The sequence below is a fragment of the Ixodes scapularis genome, unplaced genomic scaffold (assembly GCF_016920785.2).
Source record: "Ixodes scapularis isolate PalLabHiFi unplaced genomic scaffold, ASM1692078v2 PGA_scaffold11__112_contigs__length_91849675, whole genome shotgun sequence".
Classification (NCBI taxonomy): domain Eukaryota; kingdom Metazoa; phylum Arthropoda; class Arachnida; order Ixodida; family Ixodidae; genus Ixodes; species Ixodes scapularis.
This window is the reverse complement of record NW_024609837.1, coordinates 12,739,394-12,757,575: the sequence shown is the minus strand read 5'-3', so window position 1 is coordinate 12,757,575 and position 18,182 is coordinate 12,739,394. Positions and strand designations below refer to the sequence as shown.

The 18,182-nt window shown below is 52.8% G+C and overlaps 1 protein-coding gene across 1 annotated transcript in view; it reads left to right on the top strand.

The window, feature by feature from the left end:
- The window catches only part of LOC115332163 (prolow-density lipoprotein receptor-related protein 1), a 138,756-nt gene that overhangs the window by 106,222 nt on the left and 14,352 nt on the right, over positions 1 to 18,182 (top strand). The window contains exons 61-77 of the mRNA XM_029994515.3: positions 1 to 227; positions 1,606 to 1,794; positions 2,868 to 3,227; positions 3,596 to 3,730; positions 4,615 to 4,734; positions 5,345 to 5,587; positions 5,931 to 6,047; positions 6,222 to 6,338; positions 6,977 to 7,096; positions 7,209 to 7,328; positions 7,416 to 7,529; positions 8,284 to 8,412; positions 10,106 to 10,401; positions 11,119 to 11,297; positions 14,607 to 14,830; positions 14,905 to 15,081; positions 16,437 to 16,601. Of these exons, the coding sequence (XP_029850375.2) occupies positions 1 to 227; positions 1,606 to 1,794; positions 2,868 to 3,227; positions 3,596 to 3,730; positions 4,615 to 4,734; positions 5,345 to 5,587; positions 5,931 to 6,047; positions 6,222 to 6,338; positions 6,977 to 7,096; positions 7,209 to 7,328; positions 7,416 to 7,529; positions 8,284 to 8,412; positions 10,106 to 10,401; positions 11,119 to 11,297; positions 14,607 to 14,830; positions 14,905 to 15,081; positions 16,437 to 16,601 (3,032 nt within the window). The remainder of the gene's footprint in view (positions 228 to 1,605; positions 1,795 to 2,867; positions 3,228 to 3,595; positions 3,731 to 4,614; positions 4,735 to 5,344; positions 5,588 to 5,930; positions 6,048 to 6,221; positions 6,339 to 6,976; positions 7,097 to 7,208; positions 7,329 to 7,415; positions 7,530 to 8,283; positions 8,413 to 10,105; positions 10,402 to 11,118; positions 11,298 to 14,606; positions 14,831 to 14,904; positions 15,082 to 16,436; positions 16,602 to 18,182) is intronic.

The window sequence follows — 18,182 nt, the reverse complement described above, 5'->3', positions numbered from 1 at the left end:
GTACATGTACTGGACAGACTGGGGCGAGCGGCCGTACATCGGCAAGGCGGAGATGGACGGCAGCGGGTGGCGGGTGCTGCTCAACGACTCTTCCCAGTCCATGGGCTGGCCCAATGCCCTCACCCTGGACCCAATTACTCACCAGCTGTTTTGGGCCGACGCCAAGCACGACTACATCGCCACGGCCGACCTCGACGGGAAGAACTCACGCATCCTTGCTCGCAACGGTGAGTCTCGGTCAGTTGAGAAGGGAGAGGAGGCACAAGGATACACAAGAACTCGCGCATCCTCGCACTCGGCAGTGAGTTTCTGCCAGCCGAGAAGGGCTGCTGATGCGTGAGGATGTGCAAAAAGGCTCAAGAATGTGCAAGAACTCGCAAATCCTTGCACACAACAGTGATTCTTGGCCAGTCGAGAAGGGTCGCTGATGCGTAAGGATGCCCAAGGAGGTGCATGGATGCGCTAATACTCGCTCATCCTCGCACACAGCAGTGAGTCTTGGCCACTCAAGAAGGCCCACTGATGCATAAGGGTGGGCAAGAACTTGCACATTCTCGCACGCAGTGGTGAGTCTTAGCTAGTTGAGAAGGGCCGCTGATGCGTGAGGATGTCCAAGGATGCACAAGGATGTGTAAAGACTTGCTCATTCTTGCACACAGGGGCAAGTCTTGGCCAGTCGAAAAGAAAATTGATGCGCGAGACTCGCGCATCCTCGCACGCAACGGTGATTCTTGGCCAGTCGAGAAGGGCTGGTGTCGCTGGTACGGCTCTGCACATAGTGTGTAGGTGCTGCACTCTGCGCTCGAGGCTCTCTCTTTGGGCTCCGAGCCCCGCGTTGCCTGTCGGGAGATGCCGAGAGTAGCAGTGTTTTTTCTAAAGTTTGTAAGTTTGGTTTCGGGTTACGTCGCTAGAGCTGAGATGCCGCATACGCTCAAGTTTTTCCGTCTTGCGTAACTATTCACTCTGTCAAAGGGGCTTTCTTAGAGACTGGCACGTCTTCTGCCTCCCCTGCGAGCGGAGCCACGTGCACATTTCTTAAGGCTGGTTCACACAGTTGCCTCAACTGCGTTGCCTCTTGCTGCAGCATCGCGCCCCCATTGGCTCATCGTAAGGGTCGTCATAGCAACAGCTCCACGCAAGCAGTCTTAATGCAGTCAAGTGCAACAGTGTGAATGAGCTTTTAATCTCTTTCTGGGTTTCTTCGTTTGAAGACAAGGAGAGGAGGAAACTAAGGGGATCTTCTGCTTTGCGAAAGTCTGATTGTATCTTAACCAACTCTATCTATCGAACGAAAGAAAAGACCGACTCCGAAGCTACCTCACCGTCTACGCCACGTGACACGGTCGGTGCTATTTTCGCGTTCCGCTCGGGCAAGGTGTCAATGGATGGGAAGTTTCACCCCCCAAGTTGGCGTCCCAAGACGAGCATGTTTTGCCGCATCCCTAGCTTTAGTCTAGCCTTTCGGCCGCGAGAGAAAAAACGGTGACAGCACATTCGCGCCACTCGGGTCAAAACTCCGCTCGTCCGACTTTCGATCCGTGCTCGAAACGAAGACTCTGTCTGCCGCGGGTGGCGCGGCGGTACAAGGGGAAGGGTCTCTCGCAGGACCCTCGTTCCCTCTGCACCACGTGTTTGCCATGACCCTGTTTGAGGACTTCCTGTACTGGACGGACTGGGAGAGCAAGGCGGTGCTGCGCTGCCACAAGAACCACTGCTCCAACGTCACCCATCTGGTGCGCACCTCCATCCGCCCCATGGACCTCCAAGTGATGCACCCGCTGCGCCAGAGGCCCCGTGAGTCTTTGGGAAGGGCTGCCCGGGATCGTCCCCACTGGGGAATGCCGGCGCTCGTTCCCCACCTCCTTCCTCAAGAGGGCAGTTCGCAAACTGCCCGTGCAGTTCTCAGTGCTAGATATTTTGCATGAAGTCCCTCGACACTTTCCGCGTTTATGCCGGCGTCCCCAACAGATTGGCCAAAAGGGCAAAACGAGGTCCACACAAAACTGGCACGTGCGTTGGTCATCTTTATTTTGTGAAGGGTATTGATGGAGGGTTGGGCGTGTTACCACGTTTTCGATATTTGGCGACACTTTACACTTGAGTCAACGTCACTTCGCCCGGTCACGCGACGACGGGTGACGACTCCCTATTGCACCCGCTAGAGGAGGAGTGCGAAGGGGCCTTGTAGATGCTTTACATTTAGAATGCCTTTGAGAAACATTAAAGAGACAAGCAATCTTTTTGGTAACAACAAAGAGACGGGCAATTTTTTTCGTAACAACATTTTGAGGCGCTTTATAGTCGGCGAGAAGCTAAGACTTTGGCTCGCGCTCTGCCTCTAGCTTTCTGCCCTTGGTAACACTTGGTCGCAGCTGAAGCCCGGCGGAGCTTCCACCGAATTCTTAGCCCGTTGCCGACCATATCCTCCGAAACCAGCCGTAAAATACGCTCCAGATTAAAAGTTTAGGACCCCCGACGGGGCGCTGCACGGGACCACTTTTTCGAAGCCGATTGGAGCTCGATACAAGATGCCCACTCGACGGAGCTACGCCCGGCGGGGGCATCTCAACCGTGGGACACGAGGCAGGTCTCGGCCCGGAGAGAAGTCGAAGCGTGCCTCGCGTCTTAATTCCAAAAAAGCCCCGAGAAAGTATCGGTGTGCTCGACCCGCTCGGAAAATAGCGCAGCCGTGTCGTTCTCGGCCCGGGCCCAAAAACTATTCGCGTCCCGGTCGGGCTTTTAGGTTAGCTTGCACAGAGCTCTAATCCCCAAACTCTAGCTTCTCGCTGAAAAAAGCGGAGCTGTTTTGTCGGGGCGTCCGAGGACCCCATGTTTCCCCTCTGACCCTTCCGGACGCGACTGCCCAGTGGCGGGCAACCCGTGCGAGGCCAACGGGGGCTGCTCCACCCTGTGCCTGCTGCGGGCGGGCGGAGCGTCCGCGTGCGCCTGCCCCGAGAACTACGTGCTGGAGCCGGACGGTGCCTCGTGCCGCAGCAACTGCACCAGCGCCCAGTTTGTGTGCGCCCGGACTTACAAGTGCATCCCAGCCTGGTGGCGCTGTGACACCCAGGACGACTGCGGGGACCGCTCGGACGAGCCAGAGTCCTGCCCCCCGTTCCGCTGCAGCCCGGGGCAGTTCCAGTGCAAGGACGAGCAGTGCATCCAGCCCAGCCAGCTGTGCGACGGCAAGCCCCACTGCGCGGGGGCCGACGACGAGCTAGACTGCGGTGGGTGGTCCTCGAAGCGACTGCCTCATGTGCCTCCACGCACCTTCCTTCCCCTAACGAGCGAGGCCACGAGAGAGCGAACGAGAGAAAGAGACACTTTATTAACGAGTGTGGTTATCTTGCCGACACTTTTCATTGCTCAGGCTTTCTGTTTGACCTGTGGCCGACTGTCTCTTTGTTTTACCCGTGGCTAGCTCTCTCTCTATCGTGGTTTAGCACCCTCCCACTGCTGAATGTCTCCCCCGTGGTTTGACATCGTAGTGGTGTATCGCCGCGCCCAGTTGGAAAAAGGGGGGGGGGGGGTTAGAAACTGCATGTTATCTAGCAAGATTCTGTGTCACATTCTGAAAAGAGGGCTTTGTTTGCAGACAAGTACACATGCCTGCAGAGTCAGTTCAAATGTCCCGGAAACGGGACGACCCAGGCGTACTGCATCCCCGCGACGGGACGCTGCGACGGACACGTCGACTGCAGCGTCGGTGGAGAGGACGAACTCAACTGCCGTAAGCGCGAGCTCCTCTCATTGCCGGTGTACTGGGCACACGACTGTGGTTTTTGGGGATGTGTCAGCTCTCGTACACTCTCTCCTAATGTGGTTTTACGGCAATCATTGTTATGGGGACTTCCTAGCTGCATTTGCAGCGGCGGCGTTGCATCAAACAGAAAACTCCTCGACGTTATTGAATTGTGGGATTACATTCGATCGGAGTGGTTCACACCTCAGCCGAGAGATTTTTGGCTTGCCTACGAGCCTTGCAGTGCCGAGGTTGAGGGGTAATGGAGAGAGTTTGTAGGGGTGCATCTCTAAACACATCCCCATTACTCGCTGTAGAAATCAGTTTGCGTGCACCATCTGATGTAAAGCGCTGCTCATAACGGTGCCTGTCTCGATTTAGCCCTAGGCAGAGACTCGTCTGTGCGGTCTGCTCCCTTTCCTACATGTTTCGGCGACCATGAAGCCATGTTCCATGCGATGGAGTGATTTAGCGCTGGACATGCATAAAAGCGGCCGTTACTACGCACAAGAATGGGCAATGCTGTAGCCTTTCACGTTACTCTTTTCGTAGACATACGGTGATCTTTTAAGAAAGTTAGCGTCGCGTAAAAGTAATTTACCGCATTCGTTACTTGTGTGGGTGCCATTGCATCTTGGGCGTTGCACATAGTTGAATCTTTAACTGCCTGAAAGTTTAACGAAAGGAACAGCCTTGGAAGATTCTCTCGTAGGTATAGGTAGGCGAGCGGACGAGCCTTATAGAAAAATGTTGATTTTGTGAAAGTCGAACGTGCCTTTGAGTCTTGATGTGTGTATGCGATGGTGACCGCGAGACAAGGCGATTTCCGGGGATCTCGAAGTGGACATGTCGCTCTGGCATGGTGCGCGCAGCCCCCAAAACGTGCCCCGCGAACCAGTTCAAGTGCAACAACTCCCGCTGCATCCCGGACGTGTGGACGTGCGACGGAGACAACGACTGCTTCGACGGGTCCGACGAGCCCCCCAATTGCGGTGAGTCGTCGAGAGCACCCGTACCGTCGTCGGTTACGGTCGTCGGCACGACGGAGTCGCACAATTGCCGGGGACGCCGTGAAAATTACGTACCACGAACAATGCGGATAAATAGCCGCAACAGCATGAGTATGTCATAGTAGCGTACATCTAGCTTCTATAAAACATATATATGTTTCAGAACAGCAAAAGGTCTTTGAATATCCATAAACCGTATGGTGACCGTCACCTCTTCATTTCTTCCTGGCAGCCGAGCGACATATATCTGCATGACGGAGCTGCGTGTAGATGGAGTAGCCATTCGTCGGAGGTCCCCGGCACTCTGCTGAAATAGAATTCGTCGAACTCGGGTCAAATTACACAAGAATTAGCGAATTCTGTACTCAGCAAGTGGACTAGGTGATTTCGTCTTCACTACACCCATCGATCAAATTCTCGATGTTACTCTTCACCTTCTGTTCTCAGGGCGTTGTTTAGTAGCCGTTGCCTGCGCACGCCATCGTAGTTTGTGTTGCGTCCTTTAGCTGCCCGCCGCACGGTGCTTTAAAGCACACCCCGTCTCCCACGGCCATGTCGAGTGGTTTCCAAGCCGAGCCCAAACGGGTTTCAGCGGAGCGGGAGTGCCCACCCAACTCGTTCCGGTGCGCCTCCGGGCGCTGCATCCCGCTGGCCTGGCGCTGCGACGGGGACTACGACTGCTCGGGCAAGGAGGACGAAGGGCCCTCGTGCGACGAGGAGGCCCTCAGCTGCCACCCGTCCTACTTCCGCTGCACCAACGGCCGCTGCCTGCCGGGACACTGGCGCTGCGACTTCGACGACGACTGCGGGGACGGCTCCGACGAGCAGCAGTGTGGTGCGTCCTGGCTGCTTTCTAGCTTTTGTTGCATTTCACCGGCCACATTTGAGATTCGCTCATGCTCAGACTACCGAGGTGCTGATCGATCGTCCTTCCAGGAGTTGTGTAGGAGGTGCCAGTTGTTCGTGCTTCAGCGGTTACGTTTGAGGTGCTAACGTATTAAAGACAGCACCGGCATTTTGATAACAGCCCTCACAAACTGCGAAGGTAAGCGTCAAACGCAGCCGACAAGCAGCACGAACGTTACGTTTGACGCCGGTACGTTAGAGATGCTAGACAGGTGAACGGGGCATTGCTTCCAGTGGTACGTGCTTCCCTAAGCGTGTGCCCGTCTCTGCAGAGAACCGCTCGTGTCTGACGGGAGAGTTCCAGTGTGCCAACAAACGCTGCATCAGGGCGTCCCTGCTCTGCAACGGAGAGTACAACTGCGAAGATCGTAGCGACGAGACCAACTGCAGTGAGTACCGCATCCTCTCGCCGACCGCCGCTCCGCTTCCCGCCGCCGGCCATTGTTTGGTAACGGCTTCCGAACGGTCGTTATTCTTTGGGACGTTCGGGCGGATCACGACCCGCGCAATCGCTCGACGTAGCAAATTGCCGGGAATTAGGCAAGCGTCCCTGTCTCTTTCAGGCGCCACATGTCGGTCGAACGAGTTCTTCTGCAAGGTGGTGGGACACTGTATCCACAACGAGTGGCGCTGCGACGGCGATGTGGACTGTGCGGACGGCTCCGACGAAGAGGGCTGCCGTGAGTGCAATTTTCGCTCCCATCTAAACTTTCCTTCCTTTCTAGAATTGTTGCCACAAAAATTTCAATGTGTATTCCAGTTCTCTAGATCATTGTTTTGAAAATTTGAGAGTGTACCCCCCTTAGGTCCTGCGGGTTACAGATTTATGTCGGATGGTACGAGGTGGGTGCGACAGTGGTGTCAAATTAACTACGATAGAGATGGCACTTGGGTGGTCGGAAGAGTGTGTGCGAGTCCTTACTCGAGTCGTATTTGCGTCGACGCTAATCAACTGTATGTGTTGCAGCACATTCTGCAATTCTTTTACAAAGCTGGGAAACTTGTCCGTTCTTTTGTGGCGAGACGTCGGGGAACCTTTACTAAGAATCCTAAGAAAACTCCCAGTGTGTGTTTAGAGCCACTAAAATCATCCAAAGAATGGTTGACGCAAACAGTACCCACAAAAATTTCCGGCGCTTACACAATTGGCGGGAAGACACAAAGGTGGAGAGCGAGCTCCAAATTCGAATACGAGCGTGGAACAGGGATATTCAGCACGATGCGAAGTCGTTGCCGACTGGATTCGAGCGAAGGGCAGCAAACATTCGTCGCGGCCATTCTCGAGCTTGCTCGAGTGCGCGTTCAAACGGCGTTTCAGACATCACGTGCAAGCAGGGCGAGTTCAAATGCCACAACGGCCAGTGCGTGACGGCCACCTTCCAGTGCGACGGCGAGGACGACTGCGGCGACGGCTCCGACGAGGACCGCCAACTCTGTCGTAAGTGGGGGTCCAGCCCCTGTTTGGTCTCCCCTGCCCTCGCACGAGGGGGCCGCGAAGGGACTTCTTGTTGACGCTCCGCATGCTCTTGTTTCTCTTCGTGTGTGCCCAGAGAAGTATGCGTGCCCTCCCGGAAAGTTCAAGTGCCAGAACAGCCTGTGCATCCTGGCGTCGCAAGTGTGCGACGGGCGGGACGACTGCGGCGACAAGTCGGACGAGGAGTCCCCGCTCTGTGAGATCCCCTTTTTTTCCGTCGGCCGTCGTGGTGGGACCTCGGGAGCTCTTAACCATCGTTTTTCGCGCTTTCTCGCTCGCTTAGGCCACCAGTGCAAGGCGGACCAGTTCAAGTGCAAGAACCAGAGGTGCATCTCTCGTAAACTCGTCTGCAACGAGTTCGACAACTGTGGAGACGGTTCCGATGAAGACGACTGTGGTGCGTACTCCGCGTGAAGCGGCAAAGGTTCTTTGTAATAAGGGCCGATTCTTTTTGGTATTTACCGTTAAACCCTGGTAGCGAACCCTCAAGCCAGTTTTATCAAAATCGGGGAAAACTGAAGAAACCCCGAATCGCGGATGTCCTCAAAGGAAAAAAAGAAAGAACCTCGAGAAGTAATTTTTAACTATGGCTTCTTTTTGTTATCACCAGGAACACGGCCTGCACCGAATTTATCCGCAAGAGTGCTTTTCTGTCCTCAGGAATCCTACATTTGTGTCCCATGTTCTTATACACGAGCCCCGATTTATACCGATTTTATTGTCCGAAACAGGAAAATGCCCACTCCCTGGGAAAGAAACCCTAAAAAAGCACCCCCGAATTCGAAGAAAACTGAACCCCTAAAATGGGGAAGCCTATTTATAATGAACAGGGCTTTCATCGAGGGCCCGTTTATTACGCATCGCCAGTCTGTCGTGCCGGGAATTGCGAACGACTTTTACACCTAGAAGATTTTGCCCCGCAAGCGGAACGTGCCGTAAACGCAACATTTATCGCTCCCCAAAGACGTAACAAATGGCGGCACCTCCCCGGCGGGTGGACACGTTTTTCCATCGAGGCAGGAACTAGCAAATGCATAATTGGCGCCGTACGTGCACGGCGACGACCGTCGTAGGTTAATCCGACCGTGGTACGTCGCAAGCTCCGGGGGCATGCCGCGGAACATTTCTAGACGTCGGTGCGCTTTTTGCAGACATGGGGCCCTGCCGCTTCGGCGCCTGCTCCCAGGTGTGCAACCTGAAGAAGAACGGCACCTTCGGCTGCAGCTGCGCTCCGGGCTTCGTCAAGGACCACCGACGGAACGACTCCTGCGTGGCACAAGGTGGGCATGCGTCGCCCGCGCACACCTCGCTCGAGTCCCCGTGCGCAGGCGCGGGCGGCGCTTTCTCGGCTCGGATTGGAAGATGCGAAGCCGCTCGTACACGTTGCACTTGGCTTGGCTCGGTGCCCGTGTGCAAGCGGTTACCCAAAAATTGACGCAATTTTAACTTTGCGCGCATACACTTTGAGTTGCAAAGCGCGTCGCCAGATATCGCTAGTGTATGGTTTTCTGCTTTACTCTGACAAGTGCCTTGGCTCTAGGTGGACTGGATTATTTGTTGGACAGTTCTTTGTCTAGACGTACAGGAAACTGCAATTTTTTTATTGCCAACCACAGGACACGGAGAGTGCGCATAAACAAAATCGCCTGCCGACCCCCTTTGGCAGCCCTTTAAGGACGACGTTTTAGGCAAAACACAACTCTACAAACGGCTTTCCCGTTCAAAGAAAAGCGACATGTCGGTCGAAGACCGACCCTGATCCAGTCAATTTCTGATCAGCAAAAGCGTTGCAAACATCGAGAGAGGTTTTCAGGCAATCAGTGAAGATCATCGAAGGACCATTGAGTGAGTTATAGAAGATAAAAATCAGTCAAGGCATTCATGTCTGGTGAATTGAACAGATTCACAAAGGGAGCCCGTCTTCAATGATTTTGTGCGTGAGAATGTGCAATGGAAACGGCTGGAATCCTGGAGCAGCGGTTGTTTCTCAGGCAGTTTCTAGCGGAAAACAATGCTGCGCCGATCCCTCACCTTCCTCACTCACCCAATCTCGCTCTCTTAGCTTGTGTTTTTTTATTCTCGAAGGTAATGACAATTATAAAAGGAGAGCCATTTGCCGACATAGATCAAGTGCAAGATAACTTGCCGGAAGCCATAAAGAGTAGTCTCGTCGAAGGGTCCCGGAACAGTCTTCTGGGGTGGAAAAAAAAACAATTGGACAAGCATGTCTCGTCACGTAGGCAGTGCTTTAATGGAAACTAGGGGACTGAATTCTAACCTTTACTACGTACGTCTCAAACAACATTTTCCGGTCATTTTGTGTACACCCTCGTGCTGCGTTAGAGGGCATGTGGCATGGAAGAACTAAGATTGATCGCTCTTCCGGCAGTATTCCCATCTTAGAGGGCCTTCGGCAAGTGGCTCCGAGCAGTTCATCTAGAGATATCCTCGTTTGTCTCACTCGGGTTCTCAAAGAGGGTTCACCGAGCTCCCAAATTTCCGTCCCTGCCTCAAATTAAAGCGATTCCTCAGTTTGAGCTATCTTTTAATAATCTAAGCTTTCCGTCGAGGAGAAACAAGCTAAGGACTTCCTACCGCAAACTTATTGTTTATGAGATATGTAGGCTACTACGTCGCTTTATCGCGTTGATGACGACTCCAGGGCGGGCTCCTCGGTCGTCAATTGAGAGACGGGCGCTCCCCAAACCTGTAAATATTGAGAACCTTCGCGCTATTAGAAGAGTTCCTCCGACCGGGAAAAAAAGGTTGACCGAGGAGAAAAACGGAAGGGGACCTCATAGGCAGTGCACCTTTGGGCGAAATCCAACACGTAGTCAAAAAGGGACACCTGAACGGGAAGCGTTTGTTCTGAACGCCAGTTGGCCGAAGCGAAACGGGGAGTTTTGCGGTCGTCTGGAAGGAATCCTCGGACCGAGTTTTGACTTCATTCTTGCATGGCATGCCCGGCTGCAGGGGTCAAGGCGTTCCTGCTGGTTGCGAGCGAGAACGAACTGCGGCACCTGGACCCGTACAAGGCAGCCCACCAGGACGCCCAGGACCTGCTGGGGAGCCTGGACCCGTCCAACCGCATCCACGCGGTCGACCTCTTCTTCAACCACTCCCAGACGGTGGTGTTCTGGGCCAGCCTGCACGCCGGTGCCATATACCGGCGCACCGTGGCTCCCCCGCCAAGGAGGAAGGAAGCAGACGACGAAGAGGCCAGCCCCAGCAGACGGCGGAGGGGGACGGCGGACGACGCCGGGCTGCTGGTGGGCAACGGGGCGGACAGGGCGTCGAGACGCGTTTGATTTATGTTTCTGGCACTTTATAGCCTAGCTCTTGTGCCATAAACACCAAATCAATCAACGGATTCGATTTATGCGTACCTCCCGCTGCATGTAAAATCGAATGTGATGCACGCCGCCATGTTCAATTTACAAGCGCGGCCCATCTCAAAACACGATCGGGAGTACGCCACCCTGCACTTTTCTGCATTGGTGCAGTCTGATGCGGGTAAAGGCTGGTTCACACTGTTGCAACCGACGACCAAGTCCGACAAAACCGGTTTTTAAGCCTCATGCAACAACTTAGGACCGTGCTGCACAGCAGCAGTGGCGGTACTAAGCAGCACCCTGTTCTGTCGGACTCGGTTGTAGTGTGGACCAGCTTTAAATAGAACAAACCCCTAATTTGCGCTGGAAATTAGAAATTTAGCCAGCGCAGTACAGCCAGTGACCTGGGGCCTTTTGACATGCACCACGCAGTCACAATTACGCAAATGCGCGCCAGCACGGCATTCGTTCAGAACGAGACGGTTGGGTGTTGAGGATCGTGCCTGCAGACTACTTGGAAATGGAAATGCCATAGCATTTCGAAACGGACCGCGTCGAAATGCGGGAAGCTATGCAAAAGTTTCCGTTTTTGCGGAGTGGTCTCGGGGAGGGTGTCGGAGTAACACGGAGGTTGCGTTTCCCTTTCTGCCGCAGATGGGCAACCTGACGGAGCCCCGAGGCCTGGCCGTGGACTGGGTCGGCCAGCTGGTGTACTGGGTCGACGCAGGGATGCACACTCTCTCCGTGGCGTCCCTGGACGGCAAGCTGAGGCGGACGCTGATCTCCCAGCACTTGGACCAGCCAAACGACCTGGCCGTCGACCCCCACTCGAGGTCAGTGGCGCCGGCCTCCTTTCGTGCAGCAGACGTCGACCTGACGCTCCGGTTGGTGTACTGGTGCGACTTTATGGCGTAGCTTGTGTGCTGGGTTGTATCGAATCGGTCTGCACACTGGCGCACTGGGTTGATGTCTATTACCGGCTGGTGTGCTGGGTTGCGTTCACCCAGTACAGCAGCTGTGTGGTGTATTGGCTTAACATATCTGTCGCACCAACTGGTGTGCCGAGTTTGATCGCAGAAAACACAATATCCCCCCAGGATACCCCCAAAACTTTCCAGTGTGTACCTCTTGGCGACATCCCTAGTATGTTCTACGACATCCTGGTCAGCATATTCCAGTTTGTGTACCTACTCGCGCCATATCCTGGGGAGTTTGCACAGGATATGAATTTTAATTTGTTTTGTATTTGCCAATCTTAAGAGTAACTTAAAAAAAGTGAAAGCCGCTTACAACTCCCTGTAACACCGAATTAGAGCGCAGCTCTTGAGGAGGAGGAGGGAAGGGCACTGGGGGGGTTAAACTAACCAGGAGGGGGTCACATGACCTTGGGGGTCACGTGACCCCCAATGCCGATGATGTCATCACTGACGTCACTGATGACGTCATCAGTGACGATGACGATGCGGGTACCGATGACGTCATTAGTGACGTCACTGATGACTTCACCAGTGATGATGACGGTGCGAATGTCGGTGACGTCATCAGTGACGTCGCTGATGACGTCATCAGTGATGATGACGATGACGATGCGGATGCCAGTGACGACATCAGTGACGTCACTGATGACGTCATCAGTGATGATGACGATGGGGATGTCGGTAACGTCATCAGTGATGATGACGATGACGATGCGGATGCCGGTAACGTCATCAGTGATGATGACGATGACGATGTGGATGCCGGTGACGTCATCAGTGATGATGACGATGACGATGTGGATGCCGGTGACGTCATCAGTGATGATGACGATGTGGATGCCGGTGACGTCATCAGTGATGATGACGATGACGATGTGGATGCCGGTGACGTTATCAGTGATGATGACGTCATCAGTGATGGTGACGATGACGATGTGGATGCCGGTGACGTCATCAGTGACGATGACGTCATCGGGGGGTCACGCGACATCGGCGGGGGTCACGTGACCTCGGGGGGTCACTTGACCTCGAGGAGGGGGTCACGTGACCTCAGGGGAGTCACGTGACTTCGGGGGGTCACGTGCCCCCCCACGAGGTCACGTGACCCCGGTGGGGAGCTCGCGCGGTGCATTATGGGACATTTCCCATGATGCACCGCGCGGTTACGCCGACGGCGACGCCGCTCAAGCCGGAAACGGGCCCCTAAGAGCTGCGCTCTAAAAATTGCTTTTTAGTAAATATTAACTTTTTAATATTTGGTCATGTATAGTTTTTAACTTATGTTTTTTTAGAAATTGGGGACACTTGCGCTTACGAAAATAGCAAACTGTACAAACAGCTGCTGTCGCAATTGTCACGATGCCATCTTTGCCTCGAGGCACGCGCCAATCTGGCTCCTTGTTTGAAGTGTGCTGGTTTTACTGAACGAGCTTGGAACGACCGAAACCCGAAACCCACGCTTAGTGATCATCCGCTTTATGCACACTACTGTAAACATAGTGCATGAATTGAAACGTTTCATTTCTTTAAAGTGATATCCTTCAGCGAGCCCACGATCGGTCCCTCGTGAAAACCTTTTCGTGGATTGTACGCTGCAGATTGCAGGTCCTGCGGGCACGTGCTCAATCTGGCCTCAAAGTGCTGGCACAAGCAGCCTTTATACTCTGTTCACCCTTACGTTGAGATTGCAGTAAAGGCTGCAAGCGCGAGAGCACAAAATTACATCTTTGAAACAACCGTTCGAGCTCTTTGGCTTCCTGACACACCAGTTGGTGTACTGGGTGTACATAAATGCAACACGTTTGTGTCAAAGTGAAGCTGCTGAAATCCTTGAGTCTAAGCACTCTTCAACTTTTAAAGCGACAGCTTTAGGGAACTCGTGTCGCAGAAGAGCCGGTGTCGGTGGCGTGACGCGAAAATCCCGATTGGTCGTTAGGGTCACGACGTCACAGCCACATGACCTCACGCAGGAAGTCCAAGCAACCCACAATGCTCACATGAAACATGACGTCACGCGCGGAATGAAAGTGGTCAAAGCATGACATGTAATGCGAATCTAAGGTTGCCGCATGTCTCAATGGATTTCACTTCATAAAGGAATTCATTTGCCTTAAAAAAATATTTTAAGAATTTTAGGCGGAGACGGGGTTCGAACCCACAACCCTTCGGTTTTAAGTCAGACACGCTACTGACAAGGCCATGCAGACATACTTGCATGGCTTGGGAATGATCGGAGGTTTATATGTGTAGCTATTGCGTTCCACTCTTAAAGGCGAAGCTTAAGCATCCTCCTGTAGTTTTCGACCTCAAGAAGTGCTCATCACTTTCTGTAGATAGTTAGGAACCCTTCGTGGTATCGGCATAGATGCAATAAAGGAGCACAGAAGTCCGGAGACCACGTATGGTCGACCCTCGATAATTAAAAGCTTACGGGATGGTAAAACTCTACAAAATAAAACAGATTCTAATTTAAAAAAAAAAAAATGTATGCAAGTTTGATTGTGCTTACAAAGACTGGTAAGCACAGAATGTGTGATAGGCCTTCCACTTATCGGCGTTCGTCCACGGGGTCCTTGGTGAAGGCACTTACTGCTGCTTCTGCCATTTCTTATGTTCTCGATAAGCTCACCTCTTTCTTCTTCTGTTGTGAAAAAGAGGGGCGTCCGAACGGCACCGCCTCGCTACGAAGCAGGTGTGCCCAAGATTCGCTGCCATTTCCAACAAACGCCTCGAGATGGCGCAGCGCAACATGTCCACACACTTTCAAGGCCGCGAGGCATGCCTGGGCCCACGGCCTTCGAACGTTGTGCGAAAGGGTCTCTCTCCGCGTTGAGAGCAAATGCCTTCCCTCGCTAGATCAGTGGATAAAGCACTTTGCTCACAATCTTAAAGTGGCAAGTTCAAATCCATCCGCGGGACTGAAGTCTTTTTACGGGGCCCCCAATGGGCGTAAACCTTTGTGCGTCGGTTGTTCGTTGCAGCTAAACGTTATGCCCGGAACGTTACAGATCTCCACGAAAAACGGCCGATAAAACACGTCCTACGTTAAAACTAGCTCGCATTGCGAGTATTTTTCCATTGAGTAGACTCGAAAAGGGCGAAAACACAGCCCAAAGTCCCCGCCGGCCCGTCGGCTGGGCTAACGTGGCGAGCGCCCGTGCCCAGGTACCTGTTCTGGACGGAGACCGGCTCCCATCCCCGGGTGGGACGGGCCCGCCTGGACGGCTCCGACCCCCGGACCCTGGTGGACGCCCGGGTGGTCTGGCCCACAGGGGTGGCGGTGGACCACGCGGCGGGCCGCATCTACTGGGCGGACCGCAAGGCCGCCCTGGTAGAGACCGCCGACCTCGACGGCCGCAGGAGGCATGTCGTCCGGGACTTCCCCCACGGTAGGTGCCAGCTGACCCCCCCCTCCCCTCCCCCCGTACCCCGGGCCGTGGCGTCTGATCGTCTCGCATTGCAGAGGAGAGCCCCTACCGGGTGGACGTGTTCGAGGACAACCTGTACGTGAGCACGTTCCCCAGCAACGCCATCCTGCGGGTGAACAAGTTTGGCCGGGGCGGGGTGGCCCACCTGGTCAGGGGCCTGCACAGGGCCACCGACGTGCTCGTCGTCCAGCAGAACAAGCAGAGCCCCACCAGTGAGGGTCTCCTTTTCGCTTCTCGCGGCACATGGCCTGGCCGGTTGTACGCGACATTTCACGCATTGTGTCGTACGTTCTGCCACAAAATAAGACAGAATGTGTAACAAAAAGGCGAATACGACGAGCCACTGTCCTTCAAACAATTTCAGACCTCATTGCACTTTTGTTTTGTTACGGTTAGTGCAGGACTTAGCTAAGGGGACATGAGCCAGGGGGAAAATTTGTTATTATCTGCAGTATTAAAATTAAATTTTTACAGTTTATGGTGCTTAATCTTCTTTTTATAAATCTGTTGTTAGATTTGATATAGCTTGTTTTTTAGGTTTTCTCTGCAATAATCTTGTGCATACGTGAGGCGTGGCAACACACTTAAGAAAGCATAGTAAACTTATTCGCTCATTTTAAACCACTGAGTACAATGAACAACAAAAATAATGTTTGCGACACTTCTTTCATTTTAAAATAATTAAAAATAGCAAAAGTGCCATTTCAAGGGGCTACCTAAAGTTTCTTAAATTTGTCATAAATATTAAAAAAATACATTCTAACAAAACCTAGATAGTTACATTTTATATATTCAATAGTAAATGTATGCCATATTTGGTTGAAATAGGACAAGATTATGAACATTCTTGTGCAGAAACTGTGAAGATGCCTCAAAATTACATAAAAAGAAAAATGTGTTTGAATGTTACCATAGATGTGTAGCTACAGCCTTTCGCAGTGCAAAAAAATAATATTTTTTTAATAAATTTTTGTGATAAATTGAAGCGACAGAAGACTGCAATCGAGAGGAGACGGCCAGGCCTACTTGTCAGTGTAAATGCGACGGCGGGCGACGTCGCAACTCCAAGAACCGCACGGAGAAAATGGCTCAAATTCATACCATTCTGGGTTGCCCGGAGGTCTTCGAATGCTTATTTCACTATTTTCGTGATCATAACTCCCACTAATTAGTTTTATACTTCAAATATATATAAAGATTAAAAAAAATAATAAAACGCCATAAAACCCAAGATCATATTTTTTTGCAAAGTGTTGCTGTTTTTCATCCCGCATCTTCCCTTGACAGGGTTAACGGCTTGGCAGTGTCTAGGCGATACCTATTTAAAAACACCGGATGCCCGCGACGTCGGGACCGGGGTTCACCTTGGTGGTCGCGATCTCGGCGGCCTAGCGCCATTTGTGAACGACGAGCTCGGCGGTTCGCATGAAGGGCGTGGCGGAAGCTCGCAGTCGTCGCTCAATCAGTGTGGCAGCGTCAACATGCAGCGACGAGCCTGCTGACAGATAAAACCAGCTGGTTTTAAGTAAGCCGGTCTAGAAGACAGTGCTCGCGTCCTCTCCCGCAGTGGTCAGTCCATGCAACGAGAGTTCCTGCGGGTTCGGTGCACTGTGCATCCAACGCGGTCCAACGGACTTTGCCTGTCTCTGCCCCGATGGGATGGTGGAGACCCGGACCGTGGACGGCACCACGGCCTGCACCATCGTGGCGCCCACTCCGACCTCTGCCGACGGTGAGGGACCCTCGGTGCCGCGGTCATCGCGCTCTGTCCGTCCTCGAGCAGACGCATTCGCCGGAACCGTTTTATTGCCCGACTCCCACGTCCGCGCAAGGGACGGCCGGAAGCACGGTTGCCGGCAAGGAATGCTTTGGCGAGCGCGTGGCCTTGGCTGCGCCGTCGGCTCGAGGAATTGCAGTAAAACCTCGTTAATTCGGATCTCATGGGACCGGCAAAAATGTCCGAATTATCCGAAAGTCAAAATATCGAAAGGACAAAGAAAACTGCGCGAAAACATTTCCCTGTGACAAACCTTTATTTTGAGAAGAAATCCGGTACTACCGCCTGCTTTTGGACGACACTTGGGCGGAGACGGCAACTTTCCTTAGCATGGTCGAGTGCTCCACCGCACTCGCACTGCCGGAGCTCCCGTGCGTGGACAATATAGCACAGCAAGGCCTCTTCTAGTTTCGGGTGCACCACCTTCCAAGGCCGCTTTCTTTTCGCATTGAACTTCTCGCTCTCGAAAGCCTGCAGGATATCGGCCACAATTTTCACGTACATGGCCAAACTGCTTCTCTTGACGTCGTAACTTTCCGTCCCTTGTCGAGAGACGCCGTCCTTCAAGGCCCTCAGTATTTTCCTTTTCGTCGCTAAATTCTCAGCCTAGTACAGCTGCAATGGAAAAAGAATAGCACAACTGACCAATAATGGGAGCGGCGAAATCGCGACACCCGGCGCTATAGCGAGAGTGCTAGTCACGTTGCATTTTTCAATGCAAGGGGGGGCCGGCGAAAAATTGAGGGAAAATATAGCTGTTAAAATGGCGGGCTTTAGGATCCCCGCGTTGAGGCATAAAACGTGACTGTCACTCTCATTATCGGCACGCTCGGGAGCAATAGCCCCGCGTGTCGCGATTTTGCCATTCCGGTCGTCGTTCACTTGTGCTAGCCTTTTTCCGTTGCAGCTATGCTTCTGCCGCTTCCATGCCAGGAGAGTAACGCGCTGAAGCACGGTAATCCAGAGCAAAACTGGTGCGAAACACGGAGAACCGGAAGAGCGAAGAACCATGGGAAAACTGGAAAAACCACATGTGCACCTCGGATGGATAGCGGTCATACCCTTTGGAACGAACGGTAGCTAGCGCCACCTGCCGAATTCGTCCGAATTAACCATAATGCGCCGCGTTCCCTCCGAATTAATGAGAGTTTGCTGCCATTGACTAATACATACGTTTGACGGGACCGGATCAGCAGTTCAAATTATCCGAATTTCTGAATTGGCGGGGGTTGAATTAACGAGGTTTTACTGTAAATGCTTTCTTTTTTATTGAGGTGCGAATATTGCATTCACTTTGCTATCAAATGCAAAGTTTGAACCTGGTAATAAAGAGTAAAAGTCAGTAATAAAGATTAAAACTCTGTAAAAGCTCGGTTAACACCTGGCCCTACGGTCGCCGACCGATTTTTTGGACACGTTCAATTATTATCGCCTAACCGTCGCTGACCCCATAGAGTTAATATATTAATTGACTGAAATTTTGGACGTCATAAAGCTTATAGCTAGACATTTCTGACATAATTTGCGTGATTTCCT